The 17,381-nt window shown below is 47.1% G+C and overlaps 1 protein-coding gene across 4 annotated transcripts in view; it reads right to left on the minus strand.

Moving 5' to 3' along the window:
* Positions 1-17,381, minus strand: part of STAC3 (SH3 and cysteine rich domain 3) — a 159,579-nt gene that overhangs the window by 21,109 nt on the left and 121,089 nt on the right. For all 4 annotated transcript variants that reach the window (XM_075337070.1, XM_075337069.1, XM_075337068.1 and 1 more), the window contains 3 exons: positions 9,575-9,672; positions 7,462-7,525; positions 7,003-7,052 (listed from right to left, as the gene is read on the minus strand). In XM_075337070.1, coding sequence (XP_075193185.1) covers positions 7,003-7,052; positions 7,462-7,525; positions 9,575-9,672 — 212 coding nt within the window. The remainder of the gene's footprint in view (positions 1-7,002; positions 7,053-7,461; positions 7,526-9,574; positions 9,673-17,381) is intronic.

Raw genomic sequence — 17,381 nt, forward strand, 5'->3', positions numbered from 1 at the left:
CGATTACGACGCTTTTGCGCTCGTTAATCGTATCATCTAGGCTTTACACACTGCGATGTCGCATGCGATGCCGGAAGTGCGTCACTTTCAATTTGACCCCACCGACATCGCACCTGCGATGTCGCAGTGTGCAAAGTGCCCCTAAGGGTGGCTTTGCACGTTGCGACATCGCACGTGCGATGTCGGTGGGGTCAAATCGAAAGTGACGCACATCCGGCGTCACTTTCGACATCGTACTGTGTAAATGCTAGATGATACGATGAACAAGCGCAAAAACGTCGTTATCATATCATCGTTGCATTCACCGACATTTCCATAATGCCGGTGCCGCGACAGGTACGATGTTGTTCCTCGTTCCTGCGGCAGCACACATCGCTGTGTGTGAAGCCGCAGGAGCGAGGAACATCTCCTTACCTGCCGCCGGCGGCTATGCGGAAGGAAGGAGGTGGGTGGGATGTTTACATCCTGCTTATCTCCGCCCCTCCGCCGCTATTGGCCGCCTGCCGTGTGACGTCGCTATGACGCCGCACGACCCGCCCCCTTAGGAAGGAGGCGGGTCGCCGGCCAGAGCGACGGTCTCAGGGCAGGTGAGTGCATGTGAAGCTGGCGTAGCGATAATTTTCGCTACGCCAGCTATCACACGATATCGTACCTGCGACGGGGGCGGGGACTATCGCGTGCGACATTGCAGCATCAGCTTGTGATGTCGCAACGTGCAAAGCCCGCCTAAGTGTTCCTGTTTTAGCTCTCAGATAGTAGATTAAAAAATGAGCACTGAGTGAGAAACAGTGGCTTCTAAGAGAACACATGGTAGTAGAAGAAAAGAATGTAATTGTAGAACCATTGGTTGACAGAAATACAAATAAAGGCAGTTATTTTTGACGGGTCTCACATCAGAAGAATCATGAAAGATCCACATTTCAAAGATTCTTTGACCGATGCTGAGGGATGAGCAGGGTAAAGCGCCAGAATTGACGCATCTATTTGATGCTCCAATTCTGGGGCAGCTGGAGGGGAGCTATATTTAGGATGTGGAGGGCAACCAGTCACAGACGCCAGTACACCACTTATATAGGGTTCAGCATCTGGTGTCAAGTTTGAGTCAGGTCCCAAGCCAGACTTTTTTTTTTTTTTTTAAGTCCTGCTGGACCCACCGAACCTGAACATCTGTGGGTTCGCCCATCTCTACTTACAGTACTTCTATACTTCTACTGCTGCTGCAATCTAAAAACAAAAGTCCTTTTCAGGGCTAATTAATGTCCCTTATTGTAGTAAAACTGCTATTACCGGCATTCAGTTTAGGGATAGCTGGTGGAGGACGGATGATTTAGGATTAGAGGCATATAGGCAGGGTTTATTGCCTTACTCCACTTTTACGGTCTGACAATAAAACATACAGAAACAAAGATAAAAGGGATTTTACAGTAAAAAATGTTTTTTACTGTAAAAATTCTTATAGCTTTTTTATAGAATTCTAAGTTTTTTACAGAAAAAATTATTTCCTGTAAAATGATTTGTATATTAGGCAAAATTAAAAAAACTGCCTCCTCCACCTTCGCCGGGTCATCTCTCAGCGTATTTCCCTATAGACTATGACTACAGTAGATAACATAGTAGAGGGAGAAATAAAACTACACCCACAGATAGTCACTTTTAAATATAATATTAACATTTTACTACTTTATCCGGGCCTGTGGGATGTGTGACATTGTCAGATACATCCTGTTTAATTTATGAAAGAGGGACTCAGAAATGTAAAATGCTTATGCAGACAATGCTAGAACTGCCAAAAATTAGAAAAAAGAGGGATTCCAATACATCCTGTATTAATCACAAAGGAGGGCCTCATACGCATTCTGTTATAATTGTTAAAACTCATAAAGTCTATGTAGTAAGGGCAAGGGCTACCAAATATTAGAAGAAGGAACTACAATACACCCTGTAAGACACGTAGAGGAGGGCCTCAGAAAACCCCGTTATCCCATTTTTAAGGAATGGGACTAGTAAAGCCTATGCACTAAGTGCAAAAGCTGAAAAATATTTACCCCTAGCGGCATATATCAATATATGTAAGAAACTTGTACTGGTAGGCCTCATACACATCTTGAAAAAATTATAGCGGAAAGCATCATGCGTACCATGGAAAAGTTACGAGTGAGTGTCGCATGATAACCCTTAAAAATTAAGAGTGAGTGCGGCCTGATGCGCCTGTAGCTAGGGCCTCATGATGACTCTTGATATTGTAAAGCTGCAATTGTCCCTGCAATGCCCCATGTCTCCATCCTGTTAAGGTTGCTGACATACTGCCACGTGTTCCTCCAGCTCCTGCTATGGACCCCACTGCTGATCCCCGCTTCCAGCACCTGTGCATGTCATGCAAGACTCCTGTTCACATGCTTAGGGCGCACCTGCACACTCCCTGCTGCTTGAAAGGGCAGTGCGCATACTTCAGAAGTGGCCACAGCCTATGCCTGGGATGCACTAGCTGTTTAATGCACCCTCCCCTGGAGGGAGATGCCTGAACAACTCCTGTATCTAGTTTGTCTTGCTCCAGGTAGTGTGTTGTCAGGTCTCTGTGACCTTGTATTTGTCTGAACTTTAACCTGTCCTACCTGGACCCTAACCCATCCTTCCTGGACCTGAACCTGTTCCATTTGCACCTGAACCTGTTCCGTCTGTACCAGCCATCCTAAACCTGCATACCTGACCCCTGGAGTCAGTTGCTGCAGTCTGGGGACTGCCCTGAAATGGTACCTGGTGTTTACTTGCATCCAAGTCCAACCTCTCCATCAGAGGCTCTGGTGATTACCTGGTAGACACTAAAGGGGGCTTTACATGCTGCAACATTACTAACGATATATCGACGGGGTCACGGTGTTTGTGGCGCACATCCGGCGTCGTTAGCGACATCACAGCGTGTGACAGCTAGGAGCGATGATCAACGATCGCAAAAATGGCAAAAATCGTTGATCGTTGACACATCGCTCCTTTTCATAATATCGTTGGTGGTGCATGCCGCTGGTTGTTCGTCATTCCTGCGACACCACACATCGCTGTGTGTGTGACACCGCAGGAACGACGAACATCATCCTACCTGCGTCCACCGGAAAAGAAGGAAGGAAGGAGGTGGGCGGCATGTTCCGGTCGCTCATCTCCTCCCCTCCTCTTCTATTAGGCGGCCGTTTTGTGACGCCGCTTGAAGGAGGGATTGTTCAGCAGCAACGGCGCTGAACAGGTATGTGCGTGTGACGCTGCCGTAGCGATATTGTTCGCTACGGCAGCAATCACCACATGTCGCACGAACGACGGGGGCGGGTGCTATCGCTCGCAACATCGCTAGCAATCGCTAGCGATGTCACAGCGTGTAAAGCCTCCTTAAGTCACGTCCCTCCAGGGTAATTCCAGTCTGTGGCACAATGGGTCCACACCTACGCACGTTACAGATATGGTGTAGGAGGTTGAGGAAACCCTAATGGAACCAGGGCCAAACAATCCTTGGCGTCGGTAGAACGTGTGCCTTCCCAAGGTCCAAATTGGTCCCGGCCTCCTTAAGGTTCACACAGTGTGCCATCAGGGAAGCATAGCATCCTTGGCCACAAGCACAGATCCATATGACAGTTATTAAGTGGACCTTCTAAGTGACTGCATTGGGGGCACAAGTGATGTTATGGGACACGTGCTGGTGTAAGGTGAAGATGGCACACTCGGAAAAATACTGATGGCTGAGAACAGAGTACCAATGGACAGCTGCCTCCATGAGGTTGCAGAAAGTCTCAATGTCCTCCACTTCTCTGAGAGAAAGAATTGGACCTGGCTGCTGATGGTGCTTGGGAATGTGCAATGACAGGTGCAGGGTGGGAGGCATTGGCTCCTGCGTCCTGGACAAAACATTGGCAAGCACGTAGCACATGGGAAGAGGCAGTGCTGTCACCCACAGACACTGATTGGGGACCCGACCCAGGCATTCGGCCCACCTAGTTGGGTGCTTTGATGACATGTGCCTAAGCATGCTGGTGATAATCAGGCCCCTGCTGATTTTGGTTGCAAATGACCATTTTTTTATCATCTGCACCTCCTTAAAAAAAACAACAGAATGGGAACACCTAAACATTGGCCTGGAATCTTGCCGTGTGTGCGCCATGGAGAAAAGTATACCGCTTTCTTCCTCTGGCCACCGTGCTGCCTCTTCCTACTTGTTGTGGTGGTGTGGATCACTTCACCTCTGCACTGCTGTACTCGCTCTGCATGGCACGTTCCTAAGTTGGGTCAGTGACTTCATCATCCACCATCTCATTTTTCACTTCTGCACTCTGGGTCTCCTGACTTATTGCCTTAACAACATCACTTGTTGGCAGCTGTCTCATCATTATCTACCTCTTGAGACATTAATTGCTTTTCCCAACCTTCCCACCTTGGTCTTCTTTTGACAATGGCTGCTCACATATTTGGGCATTACTACATCTCATCATGTCCTTCTTGAAACGTGCATGGCGAGAGGCCACAACCAATTAATAGGAATATGAGGACCTCGTTGGAGTGTCCGAGTGTGGGATCACTTGTCTCCTGGACCTCACCATGGTGGAAGGAAGTAGGATTAGGGTAAGGATTATGTGGTCCAGACTATTGGCTAGTTAGGGTGGACTGTGTGGAAGTTAAGGTGGTGCTAGTAAGCATAATGGAATCATTATCTGCCATCCAACTAACCACCTGTTTGCACTGTTCTGGCTTCAAGAGTGGTGCCCTGCACCCCCTGCAAAGTGGAGCAGGAAGCTAGGTCTTGTGGATAAGCATGTCTGTTGAGTACTCACAATGTGCATCGTCAGCAGCACGTCCCCTCCCCCGTCCCTTACCACGCGTCTTGCACATTTTAAATTAGGTATATAATATATGCCTGCAAACTTTCCAGTATTAATAGGGAAACAAAAATCTATTGCCCCTTAAAAGATTTTTGTCTTTAGGTTGCAGCAGCAGCATACTTATAGAAGAGCAATAAAGATATGTGTACACATTGAGTATTTGGTCTCAGACATTTCTGCACCATTTCATATGCATCTCGAATATAGAGTTTTTTTACTGACTTCATTGAAGTCAATGGGTGAAAATAGGCTGCAAAACCGCTGAAAAAATTTACATGCTGTAGTCACAAATAAGCAACGTCTGCATGACACTTCAGGATTCTCATTAACTTTGCTGGCATCAAGATTTCCTTCAGGTTTTGTGACATATCTGCACTCAAAAACACATATAAAAATGCAACGTGTGCACACATACCATATTTTTCGGATTATAAGTCGCAATTTCCTCCCAAAAATTTGGGAGGAAAATGAGGGGTGTGTCTTAAAATCCGAACATAGCTTACGGGGGGGGGGGGGTGGCTGTCTGTGCAGCTCTGTGTGCGGGCGGCCAGGTGCTTGTCGCTGCGTGCGGGTGGGCGGGTGCCTGTCGGTGCCAGCGCCCGGCTGCCTCTCTATCCCGGCTGCCTCTATGTGCGGGTGGGCGGCCTGCTGGCTGCCACTCTGTGCAGGCGGGTGGCTGTGCGGCGAGTGTCCCAGTCTGTCCGCTGTCCCAGTTTCAATGATGGTGCATCTCTTGGATAAGAGCTCCATCTGCGCATGCGCCGCTCCGGCAGTCAGCTTATGTGTAGATAGAGCTTTTGGATGAGAGCTCCATCTGCACATGCACCGCTTTGGGTGCTATCATTTGAACCAGGACTGCGGACAGACTGGGACACTCACCGCACCGGCCTGATCCACTATTGACCCACCGCTATCACTGACCCGCCACTGTCACTGACCCGCCGCAGCCGCTGTAACTGACCCGCCGCTGTCACTGACCCGCCGCTATCACTGACCCACCGCTGACACCACAGACTCACCACCGCCTTCACGGACCCGCCGCCGCTGCTAGCACAGCCTATGCCTCCTGTGACTCCGCTCCACCACTGCTGCCGCCCCCTCCGGTAAGACAACACTGTAGTATAAGACAGACCTCATTTTTATTTATTTTTTTTACCCTTTTTTATATCTCTAAATTTGGGGTGCGTCTTATAATCCAGTACATCTTATAAAATGAAAAATACGGAATACTCTGACAACATTGTTCCCAGCAGTGACCTGGAAGTAAGAAATGCATCCAGGCATATTATCCATGCTGTTCCCATTCCATTTGAATATAGTTTCTTTCCATTTCAGTGATTTTCCTGCTTCCCCCAGCCCTCCTGGGGGGGCTCTTCTGGAAAAAAGCTTGCATTTCCCAGTGACTTCCATTATACTTGTTACTCGAATCGAGCCCATCCAAGCAGTTTCGAATACCAAGCACTCAAGCATTTTAGTGCTCGCTCATCACTACTCGTCACGTTTATGTAGCTTGCTTCCTTGTATTATCTCATGCTCTTTTCTATTTTTGTGTTTTATGATAATTCAATCCTTTGTGGCATGTAAGAGAATGGAAGTCAGGAGAGCATACTGTTGGCAGCTCTGCCAGAACAGTACATACTCCTGGTGAACTCATCAGGATTGTGGATTAGATGAGTATATCATATCTCTTTATTTTAGTTAAAACTTTTAATGTGACTGAGGGCATCATAAGGTATTGGGGACCTTAATATAGTGTGGAGGTCCTTAAAGTGTATGGACTTATGGTGTGGACCATTATACAGTGTGAGGAACATTATATAGTGTGGGGGTACTGTGGGGGTCATTATACAGTATGGGGATTCATTGTACAGTGTGGGGGGCTATTGTTGGGCCATTATACAGTGTAGGAGCTACTGTCGGGGCCATTTTTACAAAGTGGGTGCTATTATATAAATTTTCCCAAAAAATGCTCGAGTTTCCCATTGACTTTCGTTATACTCGGTACTCCGAGCGTCCAACCGCTCGTTACGAGTACAGAGAACCTGAGCATGGTAGTGCTCGCTCATCACTAGTGCTGTCTGTATCAGGCATTACCCTTATTATTGGCCTTAGGGGAAGGGGATACATTTGGAAAAACAGCAATTACCTTTGCATCCTGTGCGTTTTTATCTCCTTTTTTGTCACCATCAGGAGAATCTAGGATTAAACAAGACAACAGTGGTGGGAATCACATTTTTGTAGCACATTTTGTTCTGAGACCTCAAAGCTCTTTTCAGAAACAATTAAAACAGGGGTCTTCTAATTATGATTACTCATTTATAATTGGAGCTCATTATCTCCCTGGAGAGGATACAAAGCTGAATTGACCTTCCATGGAATCATAAGTCTGACCTTCACGTCAGGGAAGATATTACTGAGAGCAACTATTACTGGCTAAATTGTTCTTTTGACACATAACTCTCTGTGGGCTGTAAGGTGAACTGTAGATATTAACACTCATGAAAAAATATTTTCAACACAATTGAAGACTAATGGAATATGGTAAATCCACAATCTCTGAATCGCCTAACGCACAACATCAAAGATCACGAGAGAAGACACTAACCGCCTTCCTGCTTTCCTTCCTCTTGTTTTGGCGGCTCCGGTTCCTCATCAATCATAGCAGCAGGCTGGGGGGTGGAAATAATACAGTCATGTATACACAGGAAGATAAAACAAGGGCAATTTTAATCAGAATATTTTACTTGTATTCCTACACTTCATAGCATTTAGCAGCACAATTATCATATCAGTGCTGGGCTCATTTTCCAGTCAAGCGCTGTACTCATTTGCACAGGAATGAAAGTCGGCAAAAAGACCTTGGAAAAGTTTGAACTTCATTTCCCTGGAGAGTTAGTGAAAAAAATGCAGATAAAACAAAAATTCTCTACAGAGTGATGACACAGTGAAAGCTGATCAAAATAGGGCACAGGAAAGAGAGAATGGCAAAAAGTTCTATACTGAGACTGCTGTAAAATCAAAATATATCTCAGCAGTGTCAGAAGCCACGATGTACGTGCGTCACGTGTTACATGCCACGGAGTGCGCCAACAAGTCACTGTACTTTGTCTGGGATTTATAGGTGGCAACCGTCTTCCCCAGCATGCAAAATACTGATCCACTAATGAGCTGCATTTACCCATCATATATCCTAAATTTAACCAATCTTGTATTTAAAAGAGATTTTATAATTAATGTTATATTTGATTTAATTAGTGACATATACAAGTGCATCTCAATAAATTAGAATATCATCAAAAAGTTAATTTATTTCAGTAATTCAATACAAAAAGGGAAACGCATATATTATATAGAGTCATTACACACAGAGTGATCTATTTCAAGTGTTTATTTCTGGTAATGTTGATGATTATGGCTTACAGCCAATGAAAACCCAAAAGTCATTATCTCAGAAAATTAGAATAACTACCACAAATCACCTGCCAAGGCTTCCGAAGAGTTTAGAATGGTCTCTTAGTCTAGTTCGGTAGGCTACACAATCTTGGGGAAAACTGCTGACTTGACAGATGTCCAGAAGGCAATCACTGACACACTCCACAAGGTGGGTAAGCCACAAAAGGTCAATGCTAAAGAAGCTTGCTATTCACAGAGTGCTGTATCCAACCATATTAATGGAAAGTTAAGTGGAAGGAAAAAGTGTGGTAGAAAAGGTGCATAAACAACCAGGATAACCGCAGCCTTAATAGAAAAGGCCATTCAAAAATTTGGGGGAGATTCACAAGGAGTGGACTTCTGCTGGAGTCAGTGCTTCAAGAGCCACCACACACAGACGTATCCAGGACATGGGCTACAGCTGTCGCATTCCTTGTGTCAAGCCACTCTTGAGCAATAGACAACGCCAGAAGCGTCTTACCTAGGCCAAAGAGAAAAGAACTGGACTGGACTGGTCCAAGGTGTTGTTTTAAGATTAAAGTATATTTTGCATTTCAGTTGGAAATCAAGGTCCCAGAGTCTGGAGGAAGAGTGGAGAGGCACACAATCCAAGATACTTGAGGTCTAGAGTTAAGTTTCCACAATCTGTGATGGCTTGGGTGCCATGTCATCTGCTGGTGTAGGTCCACTGTGTTTTATCAAGACTAAGTCAGTGCAGTCGTCTACCAGGAAAGTTTAGAGCACTTCATGCTTCCCTCTGCTATTTGGAGATGGAAATTTCATTTTCCAGCAGGACTTAGCAGGACTGTCTGTGCACATATGTGATCTGATGTGTTTGTGTGTGTGTGTGTGTGTGTGTGTGTGTGTGTGTGCATTCCGCAGCAGGACTTTGATGCATTCCTCTGCTCCCGGTCAGCATCTGGTGAGTATGATCGCGGGGTCTTCTCTCTTCTTTCTTCTATCTTTTGGGGGTTTCTGCATTCTATAATAATGTGTCCTGCAGTATTCTTTAACTTTTTTACTGCAGGACGGCCATTTCAGTATTGAACCGCAATTAGGTCTTATTTTCGGGGGATGTCTTATATTTGCACGTCCCTGAAAACTCCTGCTAGGTGTTATTTTTGGGGGAGGTCTTATTTTCGGGGAAGCACGGTACTGCAGATGCACGTAGCTCAAATAACAATACAGGAATACAATACAAATTTGTACTTTATGCTTACTAGTATTTCACTGAAATAAATGCATTGATCTTTGATCTTTACACTTTACATGCAAAGATTTCTTACATTTTTCTTGTCATCTTGCCCTTTTTTTCTTTCTTTATTTGCCATTATGACTCCAGTTCTCAAAGTATCAAACACAGGATCTGTGCGATTGGCAGCAGCTGTTATAGAGAAGGTGACACATGTATACAATAAATTATCAGTGATATGAAAACTCAGACACCTCATGCCTACATTCTTCTACATTGTACATGTTAGAGCTCCTTCAAAACAGTGTATATTTGGTCCATATGCTTGTGGACTTTGTAAGATCATAAAATATATCCATATGAATAAAATCTAAGGCTACGTGCACACGTTGAGTATTTAGTTAGTTTTTTACCCCAGGGTTAGTAATCTAAAATCAGGAGTGGGCACAAAATACAGAAGTGGTGCCCGTGTTTCTATTATAATTTTCCTTTGATTGTTTCACTCCTGGTTTTAGCTACAAATACGGAGGTAAAAAAATCACCAAATACTCAACGTGTGGACATGGCCTAAGGCCTCATTCGGACAGTGCTTGAGTCCTGGATTTGATTTTCATCCATTTTTGGCCCATATGTTGACTTTTACCATCAGTAAAACATCACATCTTTATGTATGCAACAAAAAAAATCTTAGCTTTTTGTTTCCAATAAACAAAAACAGATAACCCTCTAATGAGAAAGAGATGGCTGTCCGTTTTTTGTTTTTTTTAATGGAACCATTGATTTGAATGAATAGGTTAAATTCATAGCTCAGATCTGAAACAGACATATTTCCTTTTTTTGTGTGTACACTTGGTATAGGCTAACAAATCAAATAGTATTGGGATAGTCACAGAAAATTTAACAAGTGAAAAACACAAATCCCTTTAAAATTAATCTTTAATGATAATTATTAGAATCGCCCAGGTGAAAAAAACGCAAACACAAGTATAAAAGGAGAAACAATGCTGGGTGAAGGACAGCTAAATACAATCAATATCAGTGGGCAGAGGTCCAGAAGATGGTCACAATCGCTACAATGGGAAAAAGATAATAATGGCCCTAGTAAATCTCTAGATTTGACCCCTGCCTACCAACGGAGGGTATGACACCCTAACTTAACTGGGCGCCCCTGGTCCACGTCGGCGAATCCTCACTCACCCTTCAATCACCCTACCATGCGCAAAATAAATATGCGCCAATGATTAACAAATTGTAGGACTATTAGTACATATTTGTCATCATAATAATCAGTATAAGGCAATCAGAGTCATATCATCCTGATCAGGGATAGATATTCCCTGGCACAATAGCACACAATCAATGCTTAGAAGTAATAATGAAATGTAAGTAACTAAATACATTGATCATAGAACAACTATTGCATATTTGTTATAATGGTAATCAAAAAAGACAAAAAGAATCATGCCATCCTGACCCTGGATTTATTAATTTTGCACATGGTTCGGTGATTGAAGGGTGAGTGAGGGTTAGCCGACGTAGAACGGGGGTGCCCAGTGAAGTTAGGGTTTCATACTGTGGCGCCCTGGGCAAGCCAGGACGTCACAAGCACTATACCAACACACCCCACACTCCTGGTCAGGCACACGAAAGTCAGACAAAAACCCTTGTTGCCTCCCTCCAGGGGCTGATGCTCACACCAGGGGGTGGGCCAGGCGGTTGGTCCCGCCCACCGAGGAGTGCACAGTCCTGGAGGCGGGAAAAGGAAGGAGTTGAGTTTTAGAGTTTGAAGTGGAAGGAGTGAAGTGGTAGAGGAGCAGACAGACAGTGGTCCGGGTGTGTGGCCCGGACGGAACAGCAAGGTTGGCAGACGGTGGTGACCGTCTGCAGGAGAGGCCGATTGGAGAGAGCCGTAAGGACCGTGGACGGGCGGTGGCCCGGCGGTACCGGACCGGTACGCAAAGAGAAGCCAGCACCATCCGGCAGGGGCTTACGGACCCCGACAAGGCTAGGAGTCGCCGTGCAATTTGTCAAATCCGTTAGCGAAGGGAACCTCCTGGGTTTCCCAGCAGCCAAGTCCCGACAGAAGGCAACAGTCCAACCGTTAGCGGGAAACACAGTCACCGCCAAGGCTAAAGTTCCCAGGGCCAGAGCCTACAGGCAAAAGGGGCTCCTTCAGCAACCTTCAAGCTGGAGGAGCGGGTTACCGGTGGGAACCCATTGGAACCGTCCACACTACACAGGTGCAGGGAAAGTCAGTCACCATCAACCTGCCGGGAGGAGAAACACCGCAGCCGTCTGTGGGACCCGTCCATCCAGCCGTTTGTTTTACCGGAGACTCTGTGTTTATCATTGGCTGAGTGAGTACCACCGTGCCGTGCGGCACAGCGCTGCCCCCGCGACCCTGCACCTCACCAGGAACTGTAACCCGCCTGCCATCCATCCCTACCCTATCACCGGGCCTAGGGACAACCAACCCCCTACCCACGGAGGGGAGAACTAACATCCAGGCTGCTCCCTGCCATCGCTCCCGGGATCCCCGTCCAGAGCAGCGGTGGTGTCACCAACCTCACCACAACCGTGGGTGGCGTCACAGACAATATCAAATCCCCACAATCAAACCCTCCTTTTCACTCACGGGCGAGGAGCACCGCTCGAGTCCCTGGGATCCGGCCCACCACTCGAGCCACCACCGAGCAGCAGCAGCAGCAGCCGGACCCGAGCAGTGGGAGAGCGCAGCGTCCCCTCCTCAGCCCGCGACAATACTCTCCATTGGTAGGCAAGGGTCAAATCTAGAGATTTACTAGGGCCATTATTATCTATTACCCATTGTAGCGATTGTCACCATCTTCTGGACCTCTGCCAACTGATATTGATTGTATTTAGCCACCCCTCACCCAGCATTGTTTCCACTTTTGTACTTGTATTTGTGCTTTTTTTCACCTGGGCGATTCTAATAATTATCATTAAAGATTAATTTTATAAGGATTTGTGTTTTTTACTTGTTAAATGTACACTCAGTATACTAAAATACTCGGACACGTGAACAGCCCCATAGACTATAATAAGTATGTAAAACCTAGAATAAAGACAAAAGAGAAAATACCCATCAGTAAGTAAATTAATAAATAGCAATAGAACATAGGGAACTTAACTGACATTATTTTTAACAAAAAAGTATAAAAGCCATCCCATCATGATGTGATGTACATAATAAAGAGTATGGATCCAAGGCGGACATACCATAGGTGCAACCTGTAGGACCGCACAGGTGCTCAAGATGTAATGACACCACTTTTATCTAGAAAGGAGCACACAGTTTGTGTAACAGACACATTATTGGACAGCAAATATTATTGCACATGGGTCCTCTTCTGCCTGTGTATGCCCCTGCTGTATTTAGTGGGCTCAGGAGCTGAGCATGCACCATTCTTGTCAGATACTTAGGGTACCTTCACACTTAGCGATGCAGCAGCGATCCGACCAGCGATCTGACCTGGTCAGGATCGCTGCTGCATCGCTACATGGTCGCTGGTGAGCTGTCAAACAGGCAGATCTCACCAGCGACCAGTGAACAGGCCCCAGCCAGCAGCGACGTGCAAGCGACGCTGCGCTTGCACGGAGCCGCCGTCTGGAAGCTGCAGAGACTGGTAACTAAGGTAAACATCGGGTATGGTTACCCGATGTTTACATTAGTTACCAGCGCACACCGCTTAGCTGTGTGTGCAGGGAGCAGGGAGCCGCGCACACTGAGCGCTGGCTCCTTGCTCTCCTAGCTACAGTACACATCGGGTTAATTAACCAGATGTGTAATGCAGCTACATGTGCAGAGAGCAGGGAGTCGCGCACACTGCTTAGCGCTGGCTCCTTGCTCTCCTAGCTACAGTACACATCGGGTTAATTAACCCGATGTGTACAGCAGCTACATGTGCAGAGAGCCGGAGCCGGCAGCACAGGCAGCGTGAGAACTGCGGAGGCTGGTAACTAAGGTAAATATCGGGTAACCACCTTGGTTACCCGATGATTATCTTGGTTACAAGCTTACCTCAGCTGTCAGACTCCGGCTCCTGCTCCCTGCTCGCTTCATTTGTCGCTCTCTCGCTGTCACACACAGCGATCTGTGTGTCACAGTGGGAGAGCGCCTTTGAAGAAAACGAACCAGGGCTGTGTGTAACGAGCAGCGATCTCGCAGCAGGGGCCAGATCGCTGCTCAGTGTCACACACAGCGAGATTGCTAATGAGGTCACTGCTGCGTCACAAAAAGCGTGACTCAGCAGCGATCTCGGCAGCGAGCTCGCTGTGTGTGAAGCACCCCTAACTGTGTTATACCTATCAGATGTCGTCTGTGCCAACTGCTGTTAACTCCATAAAGCTATCAATACCTGACAATGGTATTTAAAGCGTGCTATTAAGGGGGTGCACAATTATGGACATTTATCAGCCCCAACAGCTTTATCAGATGTAGTGTGCAACCCCCAACAAAAAAATGAAAACCCCCTCACTTTCCCCCAGAAGTGATCTGCTTATGGCTGGCTGCATGTGGGCAGGGACTCAAATTGCCAATCAGTGACTTTCATTGGCATTCGAGTCAAATCCAAACCCATGGAGGATTGGTTCGGCTGCACCCATCAAACTGAACTTCTATGTTTTCACTCATCTCTAGTTTCATCATGATACGCAATTTACCAAAACTGTAATAAGTTGCAAAAACTTGGTAATCATTTAAAATCTTTGTGACTTTTTTCACAATATCTCCCCACTTCCAACTTCCAACTTTTTTTTCCTGTTTTACAGTACACTATATGGTAAAATGAATGATGTCACTAAAACATACAATTCGTCTCACAAAAAACAAGCCCTCATATGTCTATGCAGGCAGAAACATAAAAAAGGAAGAAAGGGAGCAAAAATCGGAAACGAAAAAATGGTAATTGGCCCCGTCATGAGGGTTTAATTGAACCATTGACATGCAGTGTGGAGTTTGATCTGCTACACGAATCAGAAAAGGACACATCGGTGGGGATTTTGTTTTTGTTTTTCAAAAACTTGGTCCAGAAAACAGATGTGAACATGCCCCTAGATTATAATGGTTCAAACAGAACAGAGACATGGAATGCAGACGTCTGAAGACACTGCGGTGTTATATCTGTGTGACGCCCTGGCCTATCAGGTCGTCACAGGGTATTGTGCAATCTGCCCTTCAGCATGGTATTCAAGTCCTCCTTGGTTACGGATCCTTGTCCTTCGGTGTTGCTAAGAGCAGAGCAAGTCAAAACCCTAGGAACACTTTGCACCACACCCACCAGACACACCATTGGGGGGCCTGAAGGGAATAGGGCCACGCACTTGGGGGGTTGCTAGGGGAAGTGAGAAGTGTCAGAGGAGAAGTGAAGTGTGAGGATGAGAGAGATGACATCAGGAGCAGGGCTCCTTGTAGAATACTAGGTGGCAGACGTTGGTCTGGACCTGGTAGCAGCTGGAACCCTGGTCGCAGGAGATCGTGTCAAGGGGCACAGATCTGCCAAGGAGGGCAGCCGGTGGCCTTGAGCCATCTCCGGGCAGGGGCCAGGGCACGACGTTGTACGTGGACCCTAGGCCGGGAAGTAGCTTCACGCAGCCTGGTAATTTACCCGACGAGGGTGAAGTCTTCAAGATTCATCCTCCACCCACTCCAAAATCGGGGTACTAGCAAAACTATGGGATAGGACTTTCCCAGCACATAGTCCAGAAAATCCCAAGCGTGAACCCTGAGAGCAAGCTCACTTCGTTAGCCATACGGTTGAGCGGGACCCGACTGTTACACCTCGTGGCTCTCCTGTGGCAAGGAATGAGACAGTCTCCTTGCCTGCCACGAGCGCTCCTGCTCTGCAGCGCCGAAGGTCTGCCAGACTGCGCAGAGTGCAGGAGAAACCTCCTCAGAGAGGCAGCACAAGGGTGACACCTAGTGGTACTCCTGTTGCAAGAAATGAGGCGGTCTCCCATTCCTTGCCTGCCACAGCTCCTCCTGCTCAGCAGCCTCGAAGGTCTGTGAGGTTGCGCAATGTGCAGAGATTTACTGCTCAGGGAAGCAGTGAGACTCCCGTTATCTCTACACATTGTGAGACCGAGGATCCCGCCTCTATTTCCCAGAGGCAGGAGGGTGAGCATGTGCTATGCTTGGTGGATCCTGATTCGCCCACTGACGTCACACGGCTTGATGACAAGGCTGGTGACGTGGTGAATCCTGACTGGCCAGGCTGGGATGTCGTGGATCCTGATTGGGTCAAGTCCGTCATCTCCGCCTCGCGCCCGCCCTTGGCTGGAGCTACACCTCCTTAAAAGCTCCTCCTGCCATCATGGCGGCGCGCGACCGTCCTTCTATGTTTGGATGTCTGGCAGCGTGCTGCCACGCCACTGCTCAGGCATTATCTTCTTCTGTGGGCTTGGCCCTTGCTGCTTAGGCAGCACCTGGTTTGCAGGCCGTGTCCCTGCCTTGCTGCTCCGGCAGTAGCTCCTTCTACAGGCCGTGTTCCTGTCCCAGGTGAGCTCCTCGAGTCTCCACTGGACTCACCTGGTTATTGAAAGCACACGTGCGTGGGCACCTCTGTGCTACCCTCGTGCCATATTCTCGTGACTTCCACTGGCACACGTGCGTGGGCACCTCTGTGCTTCCCCGTGCAACAGGTACACCGAGCCGTGTGATCCCTGCCATACAACCCACACGGGTTAGGGCAGACCGGTGTACATAGATCGTCTGTGACATTCCAGACGATCGCTAGCAGCAACCCGCTCACTCTTCACCCACCATAGCAGCGGTCCCTTACACCGCACAGTGGACCTTGACCGGCGGAAGCTGTCCATTCCCCATCTTGGCACGCTTCCCCGGGTCCCCCTCGTAACACCCGACTAGTTCCACACTACAGGGTCCAAATAGTGAAGAGAGTACCATGGAAAAGGTCACAGTCTAACAAGCAACACCAAGGAGCACGGATCCACGTGTGCTCCCTCCCTGCTGCAGCGGTGCTCAGGACTCTGGTTTACAAGTTGTCGGCGTCAGTATTCTTGGACTGAGTACGCAGAAAACCCTTTCCTCCCCAACGGCACCCCTTCACTACCATCACCGGGCTCCCGTGGCAAAAACTCCTACCCACGGAGGGGTTAAACAGCTTGCTGCCATACCACCGCCACCGGACGCTCCCAACAGCAGCGGTGGTACTCCACCTTACCACGCACTGTGGGTGGCGTCACAAACTTCCAATCCCCCTGTACATATTTCCCCCCTTTTCAATTTGAGTGTCCGCGTGACCCCCCACCCGGGGCCGGAGACCCCTCGAGCCACCACGGTTCCGGATCCGAGCGGCTCGGCCACTGACACGGGGGTGGTACACTCCTCCAAAACTGGGCAGTTGTTACGATCACAGGGGATGAGCGAAGGTGAGTAATTATTTATTTTGCTTTTCCTGTCTAAGCCCTTTTAAAGTACAATCTTTAGCCACTGGACAATCCCTTTAATCTTTGAGAAACATATTTAGGGTTTTTAATATACAAAAATAGTATTCACTGGCTGCTATAAAAGAAAAAAAAAACATAATTCCTCACAAGCATGAAGCTGTTCCCGTCAGCCGTCACCACAATATCGGTATTCACTTACAAGCCACCGGACCCAAACAGCAAACAGAATGTACTAATTAATAAAACGAGTACATGAAAGGACAGAAATAAATCACTTCTACTAACATTCTTCTGAACAATTAGAAACCTTTTACATAAGACTCTTTTACAGTCCTTCCAACTATGAATAACCATTTCTATGTGCTAAAGCAAACCAATTTGATTAATTTAAGGGCTTGAATGCATTGTAAGGTCGGACGTGTGCTGTCCACGGATAAATTAGACACCACACTCACCAAGATAAACTGCCAGAG

This window comes from Anomaloglossus baeobatrachus, chromosome 2, assembly GCF_048569485.1.
Source record: "Anomaloglossus baeobatrachus isolate aAnoBae1 chromosome 2, aAnoBae1.hap1, whole genome shotgun sequence".
NCBI lineage: Eukaryota > Metazoa > Chordata > Amphibia > Anura > Aromobatidae > Anomaloglossus > Anomaloglossus baeobatrachus.